General features: G+C 40.5%; 1 protein-coding gene across 2 annotated transcripts in view; it reads right to left on the minus strand.

Moving 5' to 3' along the window:
• Positions 1-21,336, minus strand: part of SDK1 (sidekick cell adhesion molecule 1) — a 352,886-nt gene that overhangs the window by 104,585 nt on the left and 226,965 nt on the right. For both annotated transcript variants that reach the window (XM_065732888.1, XM_065732887.1), the window contains exons 12-16: positions 20,294-20,396; positions 18,962-19,138; positions 10,607-10,743; positions 3,903-4,050; positions 2,894-3,034 (exon numbers count right to left, since the gene is read on the minus strand). In XM_065732888.1, the coding sequence (XP_065588960.1) occupies positions 2,894-3,034; positions 3,903-4,050; positions 10,607-10,743; positions 18,962-19,138; positions 20,294-20,396 (706 nt within the window). The remainder of the gene's footprint in view (positions 1-2,893; positions 3,035-3,902; positions 4,051-10,606; positions 10,744-18,961; positions 19,139-20,293; positions 20,397-21,336) is intronic.

A 21,336-nucleotide genomic window follows, 5' to 3' on the forward strand; every position in this document is an offset into this window, starting at 1 on the left:
ATATGTTTTCCCCTGTAAAAACTGTATTACAGAAAACAGCCCCTTTGATGTGTCTCTTTAGACCAAGAAAGTACAGAGAATAAATAAATTATGGAAAACAAACAAACCTTGCAGATCTCTGAATGTGAATAACTGTGTGTTTTCCTTCCTTTGTTAAAATGGTACAATGGATGCTTGTTATGTGCTAGTGCACACCACACCAGAAACAGAGACCAAGTCAGGGTCACGAGGCACTGCTGCTCCACAAAAGCAGACAAATATAGGAACTTCTGGGTTCTTATTCACTACAGTATTTTTATGCACTCTCATTCATCTTTTGCCTCTCAGTAAGCACCAAAATCTTATTGGCACCGAACAATTTCATTGACATCTTAAGGCCTGGTTTTAAATTTATCTGAGTTAAATTGGTGTTATTTGTATAGCTAGACAACTTCCACAAGTACTTCAGCAACAGATTTTGTTCTAAAATCTTTATATAATGAGGTCAGCTCTTGATCACCGACCACCCCCTTCTCCTCTGTTGTGGAGTTCCTTCTCTGACTTTATTTTGTCATACTTAGCATCTGTGATCCTTCAATTCCCTCTGTAAATAAAATGGAAATAAAGAAGTATCAGCCCTCAGTTGAGTTTATTGAATGCCTTTCTTTCTTTATTTCTACTTTACATGACATCTACCTTTTCCTTTCTTTTGTCTCCTGCAAAGGCTGTATGCATCTTGGCCAAGCCGACTGTTGGCACAGCGCTGTTTAGTCTCGCACCTAGCAGACAAGGTGCAGAGTGCTCCTGTGATTTAATCTATTATGCTGTTAGCATGGCACTCCTTTAAATGCAATACTGCCAGGGAGAAAAAGGGCAGAGAAAGAAGGCCAGTTCAGAAATGTCATGTCTTCATGATTTTTCTCACCGTGGACTTTGATGTATACTCTATGTGACTTGTGCAGTGCACCTTCACTTTTAAAGATCAGGTGTTCCATCAATTTAGTATCTTGCATGTCTTCAGCATCAGGTCTCTGGGATGCGCGGTGGTGTATCCTAATTCTACAGGAATCAGTGCAGGAAGACCTTTCTTCAGTGCGCATATTGTTGCAGCCACACATTTTGACTTGGAAGAGCAGCTTGGTTTATTACCTGGGACAGCTGTACTTTTATATGACAATCCTAAATGCCTTTGGAATTAATGCTTTTGCTACTCTGTGGTCTAGAAAAAGTGTATAGACATCAAAAAATATCCGCAGATTGAGCATAATGAATATGATCATTCCCTATTAAAATGGAAAGATGTTATAGTGAGGACCAGGATCAATTATGCTAATAACAGTTGTAGAAAACACTTAAGCTAAACATGACTGAAAATGATATACAGAGAAAATGGAGCAGACTGTCAGAAGTGGGAGGCTACAGGATAGCTCGTCACCTAATGCTGAGATTGGCTCAGACACACCAGGAGTAGCTAAGAAGTTAATCTTATCATCCAGTAGGCTGGTTTGAAGGAAGGAACTGTACAAACAATCTTGTATCCTGTGCAAAGGGGTACCCAGCTCTCATGATAAGATTTAGCTAAGGGCAGAAGCTGAAGCATTGTTTCCCACCTGTCAGTGATGACTGGCACTGCTTTCAAACTGAGCCCAGCTCTTTAAACCACAGCACTCCTAGTCGTGGCTCACCACTGTCATAGGCTCAGTACAGGTGACAGGGAGATTAACAATCTTCAGCACTGCCTACAGAGTGAAGGAACTTTCCAGCTCTATTTCGGGAACTCACCAACACTTCAGCATCAGAGAACAGTTCCCACCCATGCCAGCAAAAGCAGGAGCAGAGCATGAACAGGAGACTGGCATTTATACTGTAGCATTTAGTTAACTTTTAGTAGGCCTGGAAGAGCCTACGTTAAAAATGTCAGCAACCTGCCTACAGTAGGCTATAAGCTTCAGCAAGAAATATGTCAGTGGTGGTGAAATGCTTGGGTGTTTCCCACAAAAGTTCTGATTTTGATAGTGCCTTCCTTATTAAAGGTACAGCCCCAGCTGGCTGGTGGCATTGCAGGAAATGTAGGAAGCAAAATGAGCCAGGAGGCTGTAGACGAATTGGGAAGGAGTGAATAACTGGGTTCTAAAAGATAAGAAAATGAAAGTGCTCAGCAAAGTCTCTTGGTGAGGCACCAAATAAAAATAAATCCCATGTAAGCAAAAGATTGAATGAATTAATGGTTCCGAGTTACCTGTCTGAATCCATTTCTCTTTAATACAGCTGAGACTGAAAGAATCTCACTCAGCTGACTGATTTTCAAAACCAAATCAAAGTCTGCCATGAAGCATTTGACCTGTCATTCCCCCTCTCCATTTTGTTTGGCATAAAACTGATAGTTATTGATTCTATTCTTGCTCTTCCATACTGCAGGAATCCTTCATTTGTTGTGTCTTTGGTAAAGTAATTAAGCTCTCAAGCAGTAACCTGAGGTTGTAAAAAGGACAAATACATCTGCAATGCACTGGCTACACCGTACCAACTTCTCATGTAAACACTTGCTCTTAATTAGTGCTTCACTTCACTTTGAAAATGGAAAGAAGTTATCTGGATGCTGAGTGTCTCCATAGGAAACCAGTCCACACAGCAGGCTCATCCAGAGCATCCAATAGCAAAAAGCAGATCAGAGCTCACTAACTCTCCAGTAAGAAAGGCTGGAATTTGTATATCTGCACCCTTAGGGCTATTTGAACACAGGCATTTTCTCATCTGCCATAAACCAATGCAGCCATGGCATTTGTAAAGAATAACTAATATATTTAATGGAATTAGGAACAGCTTTTAATACACTCTTGAATCACCCCATTAAGAGCTCCCTCATGCACACACGAGTCTAGTTCTAGACCTTCAAGGGAAGAAAATTACTCACCTTAGGATGTACCCATGAAGAACTCCATTATGCTCGCTTTCAGGAGGAGGCTGCCACTGGACCATGATGGACTGATTGGTGCGCCCACTAGCCACGATGTTTTTAGGTGGGGCACTGGGTGGCTCCTCAGGTAGCATCAACCTGAATGCAAAAGAATGTGGCGGAAGTGGGTGCTGAGGTAAATGATAGGCAACATTTCTATTTCACGGATCCAACTCCAAGTGAATCAGTTTCGTTTATCAAAGTCTGATGACTAGAAAGAAATATAATGCTGATCAAACTGCTGAAGACATGCATGAAATAGTTACAACAAATCAACGTAATAAGAAATCAGTTAAGCAAATAGCAAGACAGACAGCTGAGGTAACCTTATTCTCTCTGAATCACACAGGCTGCTACAACTCTTTAAAAAGATTACAAGCCTGAATGAGCTAGAGCTCAGGTCCAGTGTCTGTGACTCCTTCCAAATTGTTTCTTTCAGCTCTTTCAATATTTTTCATATCAAATTCCTACATTTTGAAAAAGCCATTTAGAGTTCAGCTGCTCTGCAATTCAAGCTCACAGCAAGCTCTGGTTCACAGAGGAAGGGGGATGCATTTGAAACTAAACTTGATGAAGCCATCCTTCTATGTCACATCTGGGTGAATTCCAGTAGTAACATTGCAATGATTGGGTGAAAGCTGTACTACTTGCAGGGCTAACTGCAGTGACTTAACACAATAGGAAAAGAAATATTTCGCTTGCACATTTCCTTGTTTGACCACCTTCCAAGATTCTGTTCCCTGATACACTGGAAACATGAGGGCACCTCTCCCATTGTGTGCTGGTTTCCTGCATCGCCTAATTGCCATTATCACCAATTACTAACAGCTGCAGAGCACTCTCCAGAGGCCTGGGTAATGATAACTGCTCCACTCCTTGGTTATTGAGCAAAAGATAACTTTATTTTATTCTCTCACAAACAGCACTTTCTCTCCCATATGTATGCAGGCATTTATTTTTGCTGTACCTGCTGGTCTCGGAGCTGTACTGGCCTTTTCCCACCTGGTTGACTGCACACACCCTGAACTGGTAGGTTCGGGCTGGGGTGAGTCCACTCACAGTGACAGCGGTCATCTTTGGGTCCAGATTTGAGAGGTGAACCTTCCAGGGAGAATCTGTTGGAATAATGAACATTGGAAATTGGTCGAAGTGCTTGTTAAGAGATCTGCAGAAGGGAGAACGTGTCTATCGCTGCACAGGGCTCCCCGTGCTTCTTTTCCTCAGAGGAACTTTACCAAGAAGTTTCTTTCCAGCAAAAGATATGTTCCTGTCAGCCCACACGGTTATGCAGATTGCACATTTGTCTACTGGAAAGTGATGCTGCACATGTCACAGCATAATAAATAAAAACTATATTCATTAACATTTTAATAAAAGAGGAAACAAGCATGATAAAGACAGATGGGCTGTGTATTTCACAACCCATCTGTTTGGCAGGCCATTACAACACCACACCCATGAGTGGCTCTGGTGGAAGGTCTGTAATGAAATTCACAGGCAGTTTGGAATATCTTTCTACCCAGCTTGCAAGCAGGTGTAGAAGTGTGATGTTCTCTGCCAAATCAGTCCTTCGCTGTAAGACCTGACAAAGCTTCTGCTTCAGATTCTCCATGTTTTATTCTTTTTCCAGTATACAGCATTCAATCTAATCATTTCCTAGGAAGGCTCTCCGGTGTAAACAGCCCCAGCAGTACTATAAAACCCTTGCTGTCAGTTCACATACTTCACACGCTGAGCTCCTCTGATGCCCAAACTCTATTTTCAAATTTTCAACGAGGTCAGAAATTATGAGTGTTGAAAATTAAATAACCTGACTTCTTTTCTTTCCAGCCTGATGGTATATATTCTCCCCAAAGTCATGACTGAAGCAATGAAGGAGATGTGACATTTGGTTTGTGTTGCAACAGTACAGCAATGGAACTAGCCAACTTAAGGATTTGTTCCGTTTTTAAATAATACCAGCTGTTTTCTTGCTCCCTGCTCAAAATTACAAACACTTCTGGAAATGACTGAGGAGCTAGCTGCAGATTTTGGCAATGTATCTGTGCATGCTGCTCATCAGAAGTGCACCGCAGCTCCTGGCAGGTCATCTCCACGTCTGCCTGAAAATGAAGATGAGATGTCCCAAATGTGAAAGGAAAACTTCACACCAAGATGTAAACCACTAATTCAGTGTTTTTCTGCCAGATTTCTTAGCAAGTTTAAGTCTACTGGGATGCGATGCCTGTTGGGCTATACACTCTGCATTTTCAAATTATTCAGAATATATTTATTCCAGTAATGGCTTTCTGAGAACAAAGTCGTTTTTAACAAGAAAACTGACACAGCAGAATACTGGGAATGCTGGAGAGGGACATTTGCACAGCAGTCAAGTTCCATCACTGCCAGTTGTTGATGATTTGCCATCAGTCGCTTGTGCTGCAAGGCCTGAATGGCAGTGGATCTTAGCACAGTGATGGGCTTTCTTTAGAAAACACTCAGAGGAAGGATACCTGCATTAGTTCGGAGCAACCTAGTTCCTTCCTTTTTAATCAAGCTTCTCTTGAGGCTTTACATACACCTGTTTACTTTGCTACATCCAGAGAGCACAGTACCAATCAAGATAAGCCAACGTTCAGCCATGGCTGACTTAGTAAGTTGCCTGAAGCAGCTGCGTGAGGAAAAGGGAAGAACAGACAACACTGAAAGTGCAAAACGCCCTTGTATGAGCTCCTGGGTAGTGGTCCATTTCCTAGAGCAAATCAGTTCCATTTGTTAACTGCTAGTGTAAACACCACCTGAGAGTGCTTAACCCAAGCAGTTCAATGCAGTGAGCAGTTTGATTCAACAATAGGGCCTATTAATCTCTTCAGCACCTTGGGGCTCTGCTCTGTTTATATGGTGCATCTGTAGAATACTTTATTTATTCTTTTTCCTCTCCTGGTCGAAGATAAAAGATCTGGCAGGAAGAGAGATTAAAGTGAAAACTAATAGAAACGAACCCTATTCATCTCTTGGGCACTTGGATTCCTAAAGGGAAACTGTCTGGGGGGGATCTGCTTGCTCCTGGAGCAGTGGATATAGGGACTGTGCAGAGTATCTTTAAAATGTAAATGTCTTTTGTCCTTTTTTATCTTTTTTTTTTTTTTTTTTGGACAATCAGTCAATAAACTAAATATTTTGAGAGGCCCTTCCCCCTCCTTAAACACAGAACAAAGCCCAGCGTAGTACAGCAGTTGGTTTTACTGCGTAGAAAAGCAATTCTGACATTGGAAACCTTCCATAAGATTTTCAGCACCGACTCTCCTCTCCTTCAGGGATGACTGTCACTTGCCTGTCCCAGGAAGCCTGGAGAAGTTCCATGGTGAGAGACTTGCCAGGTCAAACTAATAAATAAATCTCTGTTATATTGAACAGAGTGCACTAATCCTTCATTTAACTTAAGCTGCCCAGAGTGTACTCCGGGCTTTGCTTGCTTGCTCTTCCACTGTAATTGCCACTGTTTGAAAAACTCATGGCTAGTTGTCTATCTTCTTAAGGATATTGGGTATTTTGAATTAATTTCTATTGCCTCTCCAAGTTAATTTATTGGAAACCAAGAATCTCACAGGCTACTCTCAAGCGTACAGTGCAATTTTTGGCTTTCAGAAATGACATGTTCTGTTAAGAATGTTTGGATGCACTCACAATATACACATTTGATAGTGCTGGTTATTCACCAAGAGGCATTTCTTCTACATTTCCCTGTCTACCTCACAATTCTTGCACTGATTGCAGGTTCCTCAAAAATAATTTCTGTTTGATATTGCAGACTATATCTACTGCAGAAATCTAATTTTTGCAGCTTTGGAGTGCATTTCCATCTCTTTTCTTCTCCAGGGGTTTAGAACAGACAGGACCACCGGAATTTACCACACTACTGGAGTTGACTGAATCCGTCTTTCATGACAATATGATATTGCGAAAAGTTCAAACAAAAATGAAGTTTTTCACCCTTCCTTTGGTTGGACTTCAACAAAGTCTACCACTGCCCTGAGAAAAAGTATCTCTCAGCACTTTCATATATGAATCTGAGCCATGTATGTAAAAAACAGCACCGTTTTGCAAAGATTTATCTGTGTTCAATTTTTATCATTTAAGTATTTGCACCAAGTGCAGCAAGGCAACTCATGAGCTTAAAATGAAGCATGTACAGATGCTTTTTATAGGAGCTTTAATTATCTCCCATTGGCATGATGTGATGAATTTGAGTTGTATGATTGCATTGCACAGATAGCCCAGAACGTAATAAACCAAAAATGTGTTTTAATATTAACTATACTTGACAGAATTCTCTAAGTAGAAATTAATATGTTCAGATAAAAAAATGGTCAGAATAATTTTTGATTAATCTCTGAAATCTAAACTATTTTTTTTTCAGAATAAAATAAGCAGAGCTACTTCCAGCTCTATGAAGATACTTCATGGAGTTTCCTACATTTGCTGCAACAAGGGTTAAAGAGGTCGTGAAACAACCAAAAATCATGTTAGTGCAAATAACACAAAGCATGCTACTATTTATTTGAAAATGGAGGTTCACATCCCTGGCTCTGTGTGGGCATAATAGTTAATGACTGTGTTTCTCTGGAACCGTGCTTTTCAAATTAGATTATAAATTTGCCCCCAAATGTTTAAGGCCGTATGTCTCATATCACCCACAGACACAGTCTACAGTGAATACTTGTAATTTGAGAATTATTACATTATGCCAAATACATTCATTTTAAAAATTAGGTGACTTGGTGACTGGAGTCGTTCATATTTCCAGCAATTTATGCACACGATCTGCCACTGTTTTTCCCTCTAATTAAAATAAGGTTTTTATATCTCTTTACTGAATTGATATTAATGAAAAGGATTTCTAATCCATGCCAGGTGGAGTGACACGCCTCTCTCTAATGTAGCTAGTAATTAGTCCTCTGAAATCTACACTCATTATTTTGAACCCTCTTCAGCTAGTCCTCTAAAACAGATACTGTTATTATGCATTCACTTACGGTGCGTGTTTCAAAGAGCACAATGGATCCGAAAAGCTATTAGAAAATTATTTAAAGCAAAACAGCAAAAAGAACAAATAAAACCAGACTGCATTTTGTCATTTGTAACAGCAAAGCAAAAACCATGCATTAAAACTCCACGGAACAAAGAACAATACGTTCTATGCAGCTTTGCTAACTGGAAAATAAATCATAATTCTGATGCCCCCTCTAACCCTCAGATGTGTGAGAACAAACTGGGATTAGGATGTTCAGCATATTGCACTGCTGCTGATGGTGGAATTGCTACGGCCATGAGCACACGGGCTCATGGGGGGCATTGACAGTTCCTCTTTCTACAGCACAAATGAGGCCAGTGGAAAACCTGGAGGAAGATTTTCTTTGGAAAGCAAAGAGAGATTCTGCAGTCATATCAGGCAAAAATATACCTATATGAGAGCAAATGTCAGCATCACTCGGGGTGGGGAGAACATGACTGGACCAAGGAAAGATGCTGTTTTCCAAAAGAGTAGTAGGTTTGGAAACTAAATACTAACCACTCACTACCAAGATCACAATGACTCCAAACCAAACACTTGAAGAAAATAAAACAAGATACTGACAGATAATACGCAGACATTACAGCCAGCTTTGCAAAGACAGATCACTGTTGACATCTGTAAAGCAATAATATATAAAATGAGAGAGCACAGTAAGAGTAGAATACTGAAGGGCTCGGATTCCTCTTTGTCCTACCTCTATGGGTAACCAGTTAGGGACTGTACATAAAAGCAAAGTAAATAAATATAGAGATAAAAACCTCAAAGGAGAGCAAGGTCTAAAATATTTCTGGGAGTTCAGATGCTCAGTCCACAACAAGCCTGGTCTGTGTTTGGTTTATGCAGCTGCAAGTCTGCTGAAGTACATATACCTATGATTTGTGATAATGAGACTCTCTCAGTGGTTGATTGCAATGCCATCAGCCAAAATTATTGGATCTATCATGGAACGAGGGAGGGTTCACAGGATCCTGTGGAGCACTGAGAGACTGCATAATTTCTGGAGCACTGCTGTTGATTTTTGCTGAGCCTTCTACAAATTTCAGCAAACAAATCATAGCATTCCTGAAATGATGGTATGTCTACTCCATTTCTGTACTAGACCTGCAAGGCCTCTTTGCCGGAAGGATGCTTAAACACCTTCCGATTCTGACCTGGAGGCTGAGTGAGCTCTGTGATGCTTCCCAGATCTCACAGTGCAGTGCAGGACCCACGTGCATACATACAGCTCTGGTATCTTTGCATCATGTCCCTAGACTGGGTCTTGATGAACTTGTCTCTGTCAAAGTCACTGGGAGACATGAAACACTCAAGGTAATAACCCTGAGTGAAAGAAAAATGCAGTTACTGACCTCTAGTCAGCATGAGGAGAAAGAGAGAGAGGAGAGACGATACAACAGATGGTAAAAAGGTATAGGGAGTGTGAGCTCAGAGCACTGTGAATTTTCTGAGTCATTCATTATAAAACAAACAAAAAAAATCTTGAATCTCTGCTCTCAGGGAACTGTGTTAAGGATGGCAATCCCAAGCACCACTTGGGATTTCCGTTACAAAACTGCACTTCTTGCAACAGATGTCAAGATCATCAGTTCTGGGACCTCTGTATCCAAAAAGTTATGCACTCTGGCCTGCAAAGCACAGGGCTTGTATGTGATCTGAAGCTCAAGTTTCATCTTGAGCTATCTGTGTGGTAAAACAAAATGCTACTCTCCAGATAATAAGAAATCAGCACTGTTTCACATTCAGTTATGCAGTGGCTAATTTCCACATGTCAGAAAAAGTGATGCTCTTAATTTTTTCATCAAGAACCAATTGTTAGGCTTGGATTTCCAGCTCCTAGGGTGATAGAGATTAGAAAGTATTGCCAAGGTGACCAATTTCCATATAACCTCATCTTTCCATCAGCTCTGAAAGAAGCATTTAGCAGTGTCCCTGAATAACCTTGCAAACAGGGCTGGAGAGGACGAGCCATGCAGCATGCCAAACCCATGAGAAGTGGAGATTCACAGTGATCAGGTTTGTAACCTATAAAGGCTACAAGCAAAGGTAAAATATTTGTATGCTTTACAGCTCAGTATCCTCATTCACCTACCTGAAAGAAGGTTATAAAACAACAATCTGGGGAAACTGGAGAAAACATACAGACATATACAGACATAACAGCAGCTCCTATTGACATCTGAGTTTGTTCCTATGACAGACCATCAATTCCTTATGCTATCAGACTGCCTGCACTTTTCAGGTGTGTCTGGGGCTCTGAATGCATCAGGGTATCTATGAGCACAGAGCAAAGGACAACAGAAAAGAAATAAAATATGACTCCTGCTATTTTACAGGTGTCAAAACGAAGCATGGAAGGATGAGCTGATGTGCCTGAAGTCAAGCTGGCAATGCTGGAACTAAGGATTCCCTGTATACCAAATCCACCATATCAAGACTTTTTTTTGTGGTTTATCAGGGTGTTAACAGTTGAGCGTAATACCCAGGACTTCGCTGTGAACTGTCCCTCATTTAGCAAATAACAGCAAGGTTTTGTTGGCAGCTCTGGTAAAAGCGAAGTCTGCAAGGCTGAATAATTAAGACGAATGTGAGGTTGAGACACATTTGATTTTACTCACTGTTCTCAGAGAGCTCGACCATGTAGTAGAGAACAGGGCTGTTTCCATCAAAAGGACGCACCCAGGAAAGCATCACACTGCGGCTGTATGAGGAATTTAGTGTGGCCAGGAGATTCTGAGGGGAATGAGGCAGCTCGCTGTGAAGGAAAAGAGAAAGGAAGACAAAAAATACACAGCAGAATCAATCTGTATTTCATTCAGGACAGTCTTATAGGCAGCTAAAGGCACGTGACATCAGACTTGCATGCTGATAGATATAAAACTACCAGCAGCTATTGTGCAATTAAATAAATGGAAGACAATTCCAAATTATTCACAGTTTTGTCCTATTTGAGAAAAAAACGAACAAACACAACTTGTGCTGAAAGTCCCAAGGCTGATGCTTCTAAGAGCTAATGAAAATGTTGCCAAGTGTGGAAGAAGCCAATTTTCATACTGTTTTTTGATTGAGACAAGTTGGTCAATAAATTTCCCTCTCAGTTTTTTCCCCCTTCTTACAATGATGTCCTAGCAATATGACAGCAGTGAGACATATAAACAATAAAACACATGGGAGATATGATTTAACATGGAATTTTTCATACTCAAGGAAGCAGAAGACAGAACACTATCCATATAGAGCTACTAATCAAAATTACCATATGTATTCTTAGGCTACAGAACAGCTTGATTTACTTATGGATTCAGGCTTATCCTGTCATGGGTAGAATCTTTCCTTCTTATAATAAGGATTTTTTTGGAAGCACCCAACCAGAAAATGTAGAGAAAATGCCTGTAGAAACCCCACGGAAATACAAAATGAAACATTAAAAAATAAAAATAAAACAGCAGCTCAATTAAAATGTGTAATTTCTCTACATAAAGGCAATTTATGGAACAACATTTCATTTGGACTCATTTCCTGAAAGTCAGAGGCTGCACGGTGCAGTGAGAAAACTGAATTCTGTTGCATCCCTTATGTGCTGATCTGTATCCAGCGACGAGTCCTTCAGGCATTATATTTGAGCCTAACTTCTGTTCCTGCCATTCTGGTTCTTAGGTGGACAAGGGCATCTGACAGGTAAGGAAGAGTAATGAGGACTGGCTTTTGCCCATTCAGTCTGGTGCTTCTTCCCAGGAAAGCTCAGTGGAAGCCCCCCCTCAGCATAAGCTGCTCATCTGCTCTGGCCAGAAAGCCACAAGTGGACTTCATATGCTTAATATTAAAAATAGCAATTTCCCACTGTAATGTATCATGCTACTGAAGGCTTACAGTTATTTAAAAACCACAACTCCTTAGCCACTCACAAAAGTAAATACAGACCCTGGCTTTAAGCCAGAGCAATGAATATGCTCTGGATTCAGGTTTCTGCTGGAAGACTGAGGAATGTAGAAGTGAGGAGCCAAAGAGCTGAAAGAGAAATACGCAGGTGGAAGGCTCTCACGTCCCACCTCTCCCAAGGCTAGAAGAGTTTGTGCTTCCTTCTTATGGCTGAGCTTGAGACTCCACAGCTCCTCTCCTCTCATTTGATTTTAAGTGCCTAAGCAAATTGGAAGCATTGTCACCACAGGCTCTTTCTGTGGAAGGACAACTTGGAAGATGATTTTGTATTAATTTGATTCAGGTATTAATTTCATTCAAGCTCTTGGTCAGGACACCTAGGTCTTTCCATTGATTACGAGTTTAGGTATCACTTAGGTCAGGGCCTGAAGCATCCAGGCTTAGATTTTGGTGCAGAAACAGCTCATATATGGTCAGTTTTGGATAATAGGAAGCATCAGGCACAGGGAAGAGCATGAACAGGCCCAACAGAAGCAAACTTAGAACAGAGTGCTGCAAAGTTTTGGATAAACCAGCTTAGGGAAGAGAGGGATGTGGAAACAAAATAGAAGGGTAGCTGGCCTGAAAGGCAAAATGGGAGAAAAAGCCTGCTACATGAGAAGCATGGAGTGAGGTTTGAGATACAGCCATTTACACAAGGACTACAGGCATGTGCTACTTAATTTTGAATGAAACATTAAATTATAATAAACATTAAACCTCCGCTGTAACTTATCAGCATGTCCCTGAGCAAGCTGGTTAGAAAAATGTTTTTGTGATTAAGTTGGCAAAGGAAATTACTGCAGGAGAGTGAAACCTCTTGTTGTGACGGCTCAGAGAAGTCGCAGTCCACACTTCATTTATCACTAGCCCCAGTGGGATGAGCTCAGTGCTGGGCTGAGGCTGCAGCTCTCCCAGAAGGTAATGCTCACACAGAGAGCAATGCGGAGGGATGGACAGGAGGGAGCTCACTGCAAACCTTGGAACTCCTCCTCTGACAATGGGATAAACTGCTGGAATCTGACGAGGATATTCCCAGGGTGTGCATTTACTGGGTAATTTTGTTTTCCCGTAGGTTTAGAAGGTCTGATCCTTCAGCAGATTTGAGGACAGAGGCTATGCTATGGAAGGAAGAGCCTACACGAGGGAAAGAACTTACGGATCAGTCCTTTTCTCAGGGCACAGGTAACAGAAGACTTCGGGAGGAGACTTACCCTTCTTCACATATTTTAAAGCACAAACTGAGGTTAAATGTGCATTTTTTTCTGACGATTTGTGTTTAGTTGATTATCCTGTTAGGTTGACACAAAATGGCAATCTGTCAGCAGCATGATGGAAACAGGCGCTTCTGCTCAGAGCCTGGACAGCACGAGCTGCAGCAGCCAGACAGCACACCTATCTCCACTAATATCATATTCTTTACCCATATGTGTCCACACTGAACAGCAACAGATGGCGCTTACAGATTTAAATCCCTCCAGACAGACATTATAAGTGCCTAAGAAACACACCTGGACAGAAATAAATATTTAAAACACAAAGACGTTTCAGCACAGAAGTGTACTTTTTCTCTTTGTAGTATACAAAAGCAGAGATTAATAAATAGTAACTCCTACTTTAGCAAGCACTTGCACGCTGTTCCCCTCTCATTTGCTGCTGCATACGTGGAACAGATGACAAATGAGATTTGGACCACCACCATGAACATTCACATTCCCAAAACAGATTACGACTTCTTTCTTAGGAAGGTTACTTTTTCTTGCTGCAAACATCCAGGAAGTCGCTGCAGGGAATAGTAATTTCAGCCCCTTCTTCAGGATGAGAACTGATTAGTTTCTCATACACCAAGAAAGTGGCTAAGTTTTGGACAGTAACACACAGGGCATGTAGCAGCCCTTGATCAGACACTGGAAGCTAATAATTCCAGCAGTATTATCCTTTTTTCACTCAAGCCCCAAACAGGAAATATATGAAGGTCTTTCAATATCTTAAGGCCTTACTCCTCTAATGCTGAAGAGCTGCATGGAGTCAAGTTTTCCATAGCTTACTTCATGTGATAGCAAAAGCCATATACAGACCCTTTTGAAATCTGTAATTGATAGATAAGCCCAGGGTTAATGGCATAGCCACCAAAGTGACCTGAAGGGTCTCTGATAAAGCAATTAAAATAACAGATTTGCAAGAAAAGAACATGAAGCCATTGTGACAATCCAGGAAAGAAAAATTAGCTAGTTACAGATGATACATGTTCAAAACAGAAACTCTAATGTTTTGAGTCAGCTCATCACTGCCAGAGGGTAGCTGAAAAATTTACTCAGCAAACACATACAGTGTTATACAAAATTAGCTAAAACAGACTATTTGCTACGGGAAATAAACCAGACACGGTTTGGAGAGATTTCTGAGAAAAATGGTCCAACAGCAGGTAATTAGAGAGACTGTGACTGAAGAGAGGATTACTAAAGAGGCAAGGGAGATTAAACAAGTTTTCTTGTCAGTTTATAAAAAGCCCTGCTCCTACTCCATAAATGACTTCCTAAATCAGGTACCTTGTACAGGTTCTACTTGGGAGCAGGTGGTTCATCTGCTAGGCTTGATAATTTGCTAAGAAGTTGAGGCAGGAAATCTAGCAAAGCTCTCAGCCTTGATGGCTTTGCTCATAAAAGTTTATAACATTTTAAATAAAGAAACGCATCATGTGTAGCTCAGGACTTTCCAGTTTCCCTTGCAGAAGAATCCTCTCCAATTTTTAAACTCCGGAAGGATTGATTCTTGCAAGGCATCGATTAGTTCTGAGGAGTTTTGTCTCTTGCACACCTATAACAAGGTGGACTTTTGAAATTAAATGTCAAACCCCAGAGCACACAGATTTGTTTCCTGCCTCATTCTGGCAGTCTCCACAAGCTCAAGCCTACAGATGTCCTGGAAAAGGCTCTTGAATTTTATGCTTTATTTTCACTAAAAACACCAACAATTCTGATAGCCTTTTGATGAACAGATGATTGTATTTCCAAGTGGATTTCTGGGTGGTACTTCTTTCTGAATATCAAGTGCATTTAGACTCAGCAGTAAACCTTATTTCTTGGATAACACCTCAATTGAGAGCCTGAAAAAAAAAATAAATAGAATATTTCTTTTTTAGTGATGTAGGAATAATGTACTTTCAAGTTAGACATCCTTCCTGTTTTCAGTGCCTGCTAAAAGGAAAAGAGATGAGCCGCCAGGATTCAGGAACATGGGACCACGTGAAGATAGGTTTGTAATGAGATGACATTTTTGTGTGTTACTCTGCCCTGCTCTCATTGATCTTGCTTTTAGTAACTAAGCTGTTTGGGGTGTATTTGGAGGAAGCATCAATTACAAATATCTCAAAAAAAAAAAAGAAGAAAATCCTTTTTAAGGAATTCCTTTTTAAATGATTGATAAAGGCAGTACTATGCATTCTTGGCAACGCACTGGGTTTTATTATAACTGGTTAGCTCACCTCTCCTGCTTTTGAAGAAGACAGAGCGATAATAGTTCTTTGGTGAAAGAGATCTGAAAGAGGATGAACTTGCTGCCAGGAATAAATTGCCTATTTTTATATTACATTGTCCTCTCCATATTTTTGCATAGAAAAAGAGCCTAAAAGATTTTACTCGATGTTGTGACATAACAGAGGCTTGTAGAGGGCTTTGATTTTCCAACAATGTAGCATTACCATACTTCTCAGTCACATTCATACAACAAAGAGATCCCTTAGTATGGACTGCAGAGGCAGATATTGAGCAGCAGGCATAGATAGTGGTAATTCTGAATATTTTATATACACAGAGAACCCTCAGGATATTCTGAGCTGGAATCAGCAGTGTTTCCTGTCAGAAGAGTGATACACTGTGATAACTCAGCTTATGTAGCTTTAGGAACAAGCGTTTTCTTTTCCACTGCATGCATTCCGTCCCATATAGCATTTATAGGAACATAAAAGCAAGCTAAATGGAGTTGATATGTTTCAATACATACATTTATTTTCAGAATCGAATCTTACGACTTGGAAGAATGCAAGAGAAGCACGAGCTCATCACCTGCAAATGGTTCTGTATTTGTAGTTGGGAGGATCTACCAGCAGAGTAATGAACAAGTTAAAAAAATTAAAATCTGTCTCTTACAGGAGAGAAACATAGCTTGTGAATGTTTTACCTCGTGCAAATCAAACCAAATGATGTACATGAAGAATAAACACATTTAGAGGGAAGACAAATGAATGGATAGAGTATCTTGACTAGCAATTAGTTTCTGTGCCCAAGTACCATCAGTGCAAAATTGATGAGCAGAGTAACCTTTGGCTGCACTTTAGCAAGTTCTTCATTAGTTTGCTGGCTTTCAGTTTCAAACACCTTATTTCTTCATAGACATGCTGAGAAAAATGATCCACCCTGCTCGCACTACCAATGTGTACCATGATAGAACTCTACTGTGCTACAGCGTATGTTCTTCTAGCAAGAAATGGCCCCTTTTTTCCCAAGCCTGCCTTCAAACAAGGGAAGAACAAGGAGGAAAAAGTTCTCTTTCCTTTTTTCACAGATTAGAAAACCAAACCACACACAGATTGAATAACTGAAGGTCATCCTGAAGGTCAATGGTTTTGAATTCAATCAGCTTGAATAGAAATCAGTAGCAAACTTATTTGTGCCTTCGAAAATTTCTTGTTACGTGTCCAGAGGCAGAAGAGGGATATGCCAGGTCCTGGGGGAAAAAAGCTGGTGAGACAATCAGAGCTGTCAGATGGAGATAGGTAGGCTACAATATTATCCATTGGTAGACTGCTCCAGTCTGTAATTGGTTGAGAGGCCTCCTTTGAACATTTGTCTGACATTAGTGCTACTCAAGGCACTGAAGTGTAAGTGCTCATCGATGGGAATGTACATGCCCTGTTTGTTAATGTTCTGCACAAGAGAATTATCTGGGAGAACTGGGAACGTTATAGATCTGTCATTCGTATACTAACTAGAATTTAATTTAAGCTTTACTTCTGACATTTCCTTTCTACATATTTTCTTCCTTATTTCACTTCTGTTGTATCATGTATCTCTATTTCTCACAGATTTGTGCTGCTGAGCCAAATGATAATGACAAAAGCTGCAAAGGAATACAATGTTTTTGGCATTACTGCACTACCTGCAGCACTGCTTTGGAATAAAACGTCACACTTCCAGGTGTGATTGAGTGACTTATCAGATACTGAAGTCCTCAACAGAAGTGGGTCTGATGTATTTCTTTAATTCCTTCAGGAAAGGCAGGATGTGGACTATCAGCAGCAGAACATGGGAGGGAGAAGAGATCCAGGATGAAGAGCCAGCTGCAGAGCCACAGTGTGCTGGGTGCAGGGGAAGGCAGGCACACAGAATGTGCTGGTTAACTTCTAGCATGAGTTTTACAGAGTGTAAAACTGTCTCTGGTCAGGAGGAACCTGTGAGTAAATACATCTGCTGTGCTTTATTGGGTCATCACATATGACATCTTTTGGTATTTAGGATTAAGCTGCGGAAGTGTTTGGCACATTTTTGTAGCTTACTTCAAAGCCCAGGTTTTAACATTTTTTTCAGCCTCCACTCCGTAATTTTCTGCCCTCCACTCAGAAACAGCCTCAGAGAAAAAGGAAGTATGATTATATAGCAGCAATATATTTTGAATTGTCTTCTGCTCTTGGATCCAAACCAGCAGTAAAATGCACTCTGGGAGGAGAGCTGAGGAGCGCTTAATTAGAGAAAGAATGTATGACCGCTCTCTGCAAACGGGCATCTGATCTTGCCTTGGCACTGTCAGAATAATGCTGTATCAAACAGTGCTCTGCATAGCAAATCTCTGAGGTGAACTCATTACTTTGCCAACAGCAGAAGTTGCCATCTTTTCAGAGAGATCAGGCATGACCAGCAGAAACAGATGCAATTTGAGTTAAATTAAAGCATGTGGCACTACTCAAATAAAAAAAAAATAGGACTACATAAAACACTACCATCTTACTCATTTGATCCGTTTCACACATGTACCAAAATCACAGTTGTTGCTTTTAGTGATAAAAATAAAATGGAAGCTTACTTCGCTCCAGTGGAATGACAGAAATAGAAAATACAGAACCATGCAATGCCATTTTTATAATCCTTTTTCAGAAGCGAAGTGTACTTTAAGTATTTTCTTTTTTCTTAACTGAATTTTGAAAGATTCTTAGGAATAAGGAAGGGCATACATAAGAATATTTTTCCCTGAAAACTATGTCTAAATAGAATGAAGAAATAAGCAATAACTGCTCAGGGATCAGGTATTTTTATGTATAGTTAACAGAAAGACTACTAAAGGAGGGAAGTGTTTTCCTGTAACCTTGGCATCACAGTCCAGCACTTGGGCTTGATGGGAAAGTCCAACAGCATGGGAAGACAGAAGGGTTCAGGTTGGAAGGGGCCTCAGGTCCCTGATCGAAAAATCCTACTCAAAACAAGACCAGCCTTAAAATCAGACCAGTTTATCCAGTCTGGTCTAGAAAACCTCCAACCTTTGTGGTCAACCTGCTCCTCACACGTGTACTTGGTACTTGTCCTTGCTGAATTTTGTTAAGGTTCTTGTTGGTCTATTTCTCTGCCTGTATAGTCCCCTACGAATGATGGCTTTGCACTGAAGTTCTCCACCCATTCTGTGCCATTTAAAAAACTGATGAGCATGCACTCCAACATCTCCAGATCTCTGAAGATGCTGAACAGGACATCTCATGCAGTGGTCCATTTATTATTGGCCCCCGTTCAGACTACAACCTGTTACCCCTGAGCTCAGCCATCCAATCTGAGGGACATGATTCAGAGAAATGCATTCAATTGGAAGTGACTTCTAAGACTTTGGTCACGTGAAAGTCCAAGTAGCACAGCAGCATGCAAAAGGGAGGACATCTCAGGGCAACTGAATTCACAGTGAACCAACCTTAACTTCCCATTGAAATAAATAAATACTTAAGAATTAAATGCTAGAAAAATGTCCAAGGCTATCTGAAAACTAGCATAGCTTTGTCTTCAAGATGGAATACTCACATCACTTCCAGCCGAGCCATTCGGGAGTCGTTTCCTCCAGAAGAAATAACCTCACAAGTATAGTCCCCAATGTCACCCGACCATGTCTGGCTGATGAGGAGGGTTCCATCTTTTTCTACTGTGAGTCTGGAACTGCTGGATGGATTTATTACAACACTGTCCTTCTTCCAAACATACCTGAATATTACAATGTTTTAGTTAGTAAATACTTGCAAGAAATTTGAAGTACATTTATCTGAACCATACAAGATAACCAGCTTCTGTAATAACATGTTAGAAATGTCAAGCCTCTATGGATCCCTTCAGGAACTGTTCAAATTTTCAAATTTTAGCTTTAGATCCGTGATCAGAATAAGAAATGTAATTACATCCAAGACACCATGTATTTTATAAACAATACTACATGTTTTACAGAGAGAAAAACGAAGCGCTCATAAACATCCAAGTTCACAAGTCCACCTTCGCAGGCAGTTTAAGCTGCAACATCAATCATACTTCTAAAGGTACCAGCAGAGGTGCTGGCACAGCTCTGCAAAGACTGTATCAACCTCACACTGATGGAATCAGTTAACATCTTAAACTGCTGTGGCAAAGTTCACCAGAGTTTATCATCTCATAAAAGACACACATACCAACATGCCACAGAGAAGTGTACAGTGGATGGTCTCACAATTAAGTATCTCTACATAACATTTTTTACATCTTTATATCTCTTTCTGCAGTTCTTTCTGCAGTTGACCCTCCTGTCACCCTCCAAGCTGTTCCTTGCATTTTCTTTAATTTGGCTTTCAGTCTACACACATTTTCACGGTAAATTTATTTTTAAATGGTGAACTTCCTCTAGATGCTCTAGTACAAATGTTAATAGTTCATAAAAGTTGCTTTTTTTTTTTTTCCTTTATGCAGTAAAAGCAGAATATAGCCTCTAGTTATTGAGCTGCTTCCAAGAACATGGGCATCGTGCACATCGCTTTCATACACCACAATGTAGACATGTTTGAAATCCTATTCCTTCTCTTTGGCTTTTACTCTCATTAACTATCAGCTTCTGACAAGTTGCTTTTATTGATAGTGTATTAACCTTGACAGTGAAATCATGGAAGGCTATATTGAAGTCATGAAGTGGAACATAGCTCATTGTAAATAATACATAAGGCTGAAATGGAAGATGGGATTTATATGATTAATGATACAGTGTACAACCTTATAATGCAGTAATAAGGGGTCTGGTGTTAAAATTTGGGGTCCTGAAACTTTTCACCTAGTGCTATTCATATAGCTTATAAAATTGAGCTCAGATAAACCGCACAAACAAGAACTGACACCACCAACCTGATTGAAATTCTAGGATCATGAGTTGCTTCACATCGCAGAGTGGCTGTAGTTCCTTTGATCACAGTGCTATTCTCAGGAGGGTGAACAATGAAAGTCCGATCTGAAAGGAACACAAGCCATAGTTCAGGTGAAATTACAGCATTTTGACTTGGATATTCACTCAGGGAGCAGGCAACTGAACATTTGTCATTCAAAGCAAGCAGGCCATCCCTCTTCAGGTCTTTGCTATGAAGCCTCCCCTGCCTCTAATGTCATTGTGTCAAGAAGAGGTTGTACACTGCGGGATGCAGGAGGCAAAGGCAGCAGAGGGCACGTGTCTGAGTCAGCAGCACTCCAAGCAGGAGTGCTACGGCTGCACTGATTCTCACTTGTCTTGTGGGAAGCCTCCCTCAAGTGCTAAGGCAGCGAGTATGTTTATAACACGTTAAGAATGAATCAAACCACACATTTTGTCAGAAAACAAGTCACACAGTTTAGAGTGGAGAAAGCAAAAACAAGGAAAATCTGTGCAAAAAACACACTAGAAAAAGATCCAGAAAGGGGAAAGCTTGAACAGCACTCTATAAGGAGGTTAAGGGAAAAGGAGTTTTTGGTAGTCTGAATTTATCTCACAATGGAAAATACACTGTTTACTTAAATGTTTCAAAACATCTTTCTTCAAGCACCTTCTGGAGACACAGAAGACAAAAACTGCTGTAACTACAGCAACCAGATCTGGTGCGAAAGATCTCTGTTATGCTCAGCACACACCACCAACAGGAGTTAGCATCATCTGGAGCAGGTAGACAACGAGGGGGTGAGAAGATAGGTGGATAATGTGGATAATGTTAATCAGTCAGTCCCAATTCTCTGCAGAGATAATCAGCGTCTACTGAGATCTCATTTGTGCACAAAAAGAAATCATCAGCAAAATCAAAAGCTAGACCCAGAAGCATGGAATTTTGGCATTATTCCTGATGCACCTATGTATGCCTTCTGCCTTTACATTGGTGATGTTAAGTATTAGGTCATAATCATTTATCCCTTCCCCTTCAGTGCAG

This window comes from Cyrtonyx montezumae, unplaced genomic scaffold (genome assembly GCF_038088225.1).
Source record: "Cyrtonyx montezumae isolate F1298 unplaced genomic scaffold, pur_monq_1.0 scaffold_16, whole genome shotgun sequence".
Classification (NCBI taxonomy): Eukaryota; Metazoa; Chordata; class Aves; order Galliformes; family Odontophoridae; genus Cyrtonyx; species Cyrtonyx montezumae.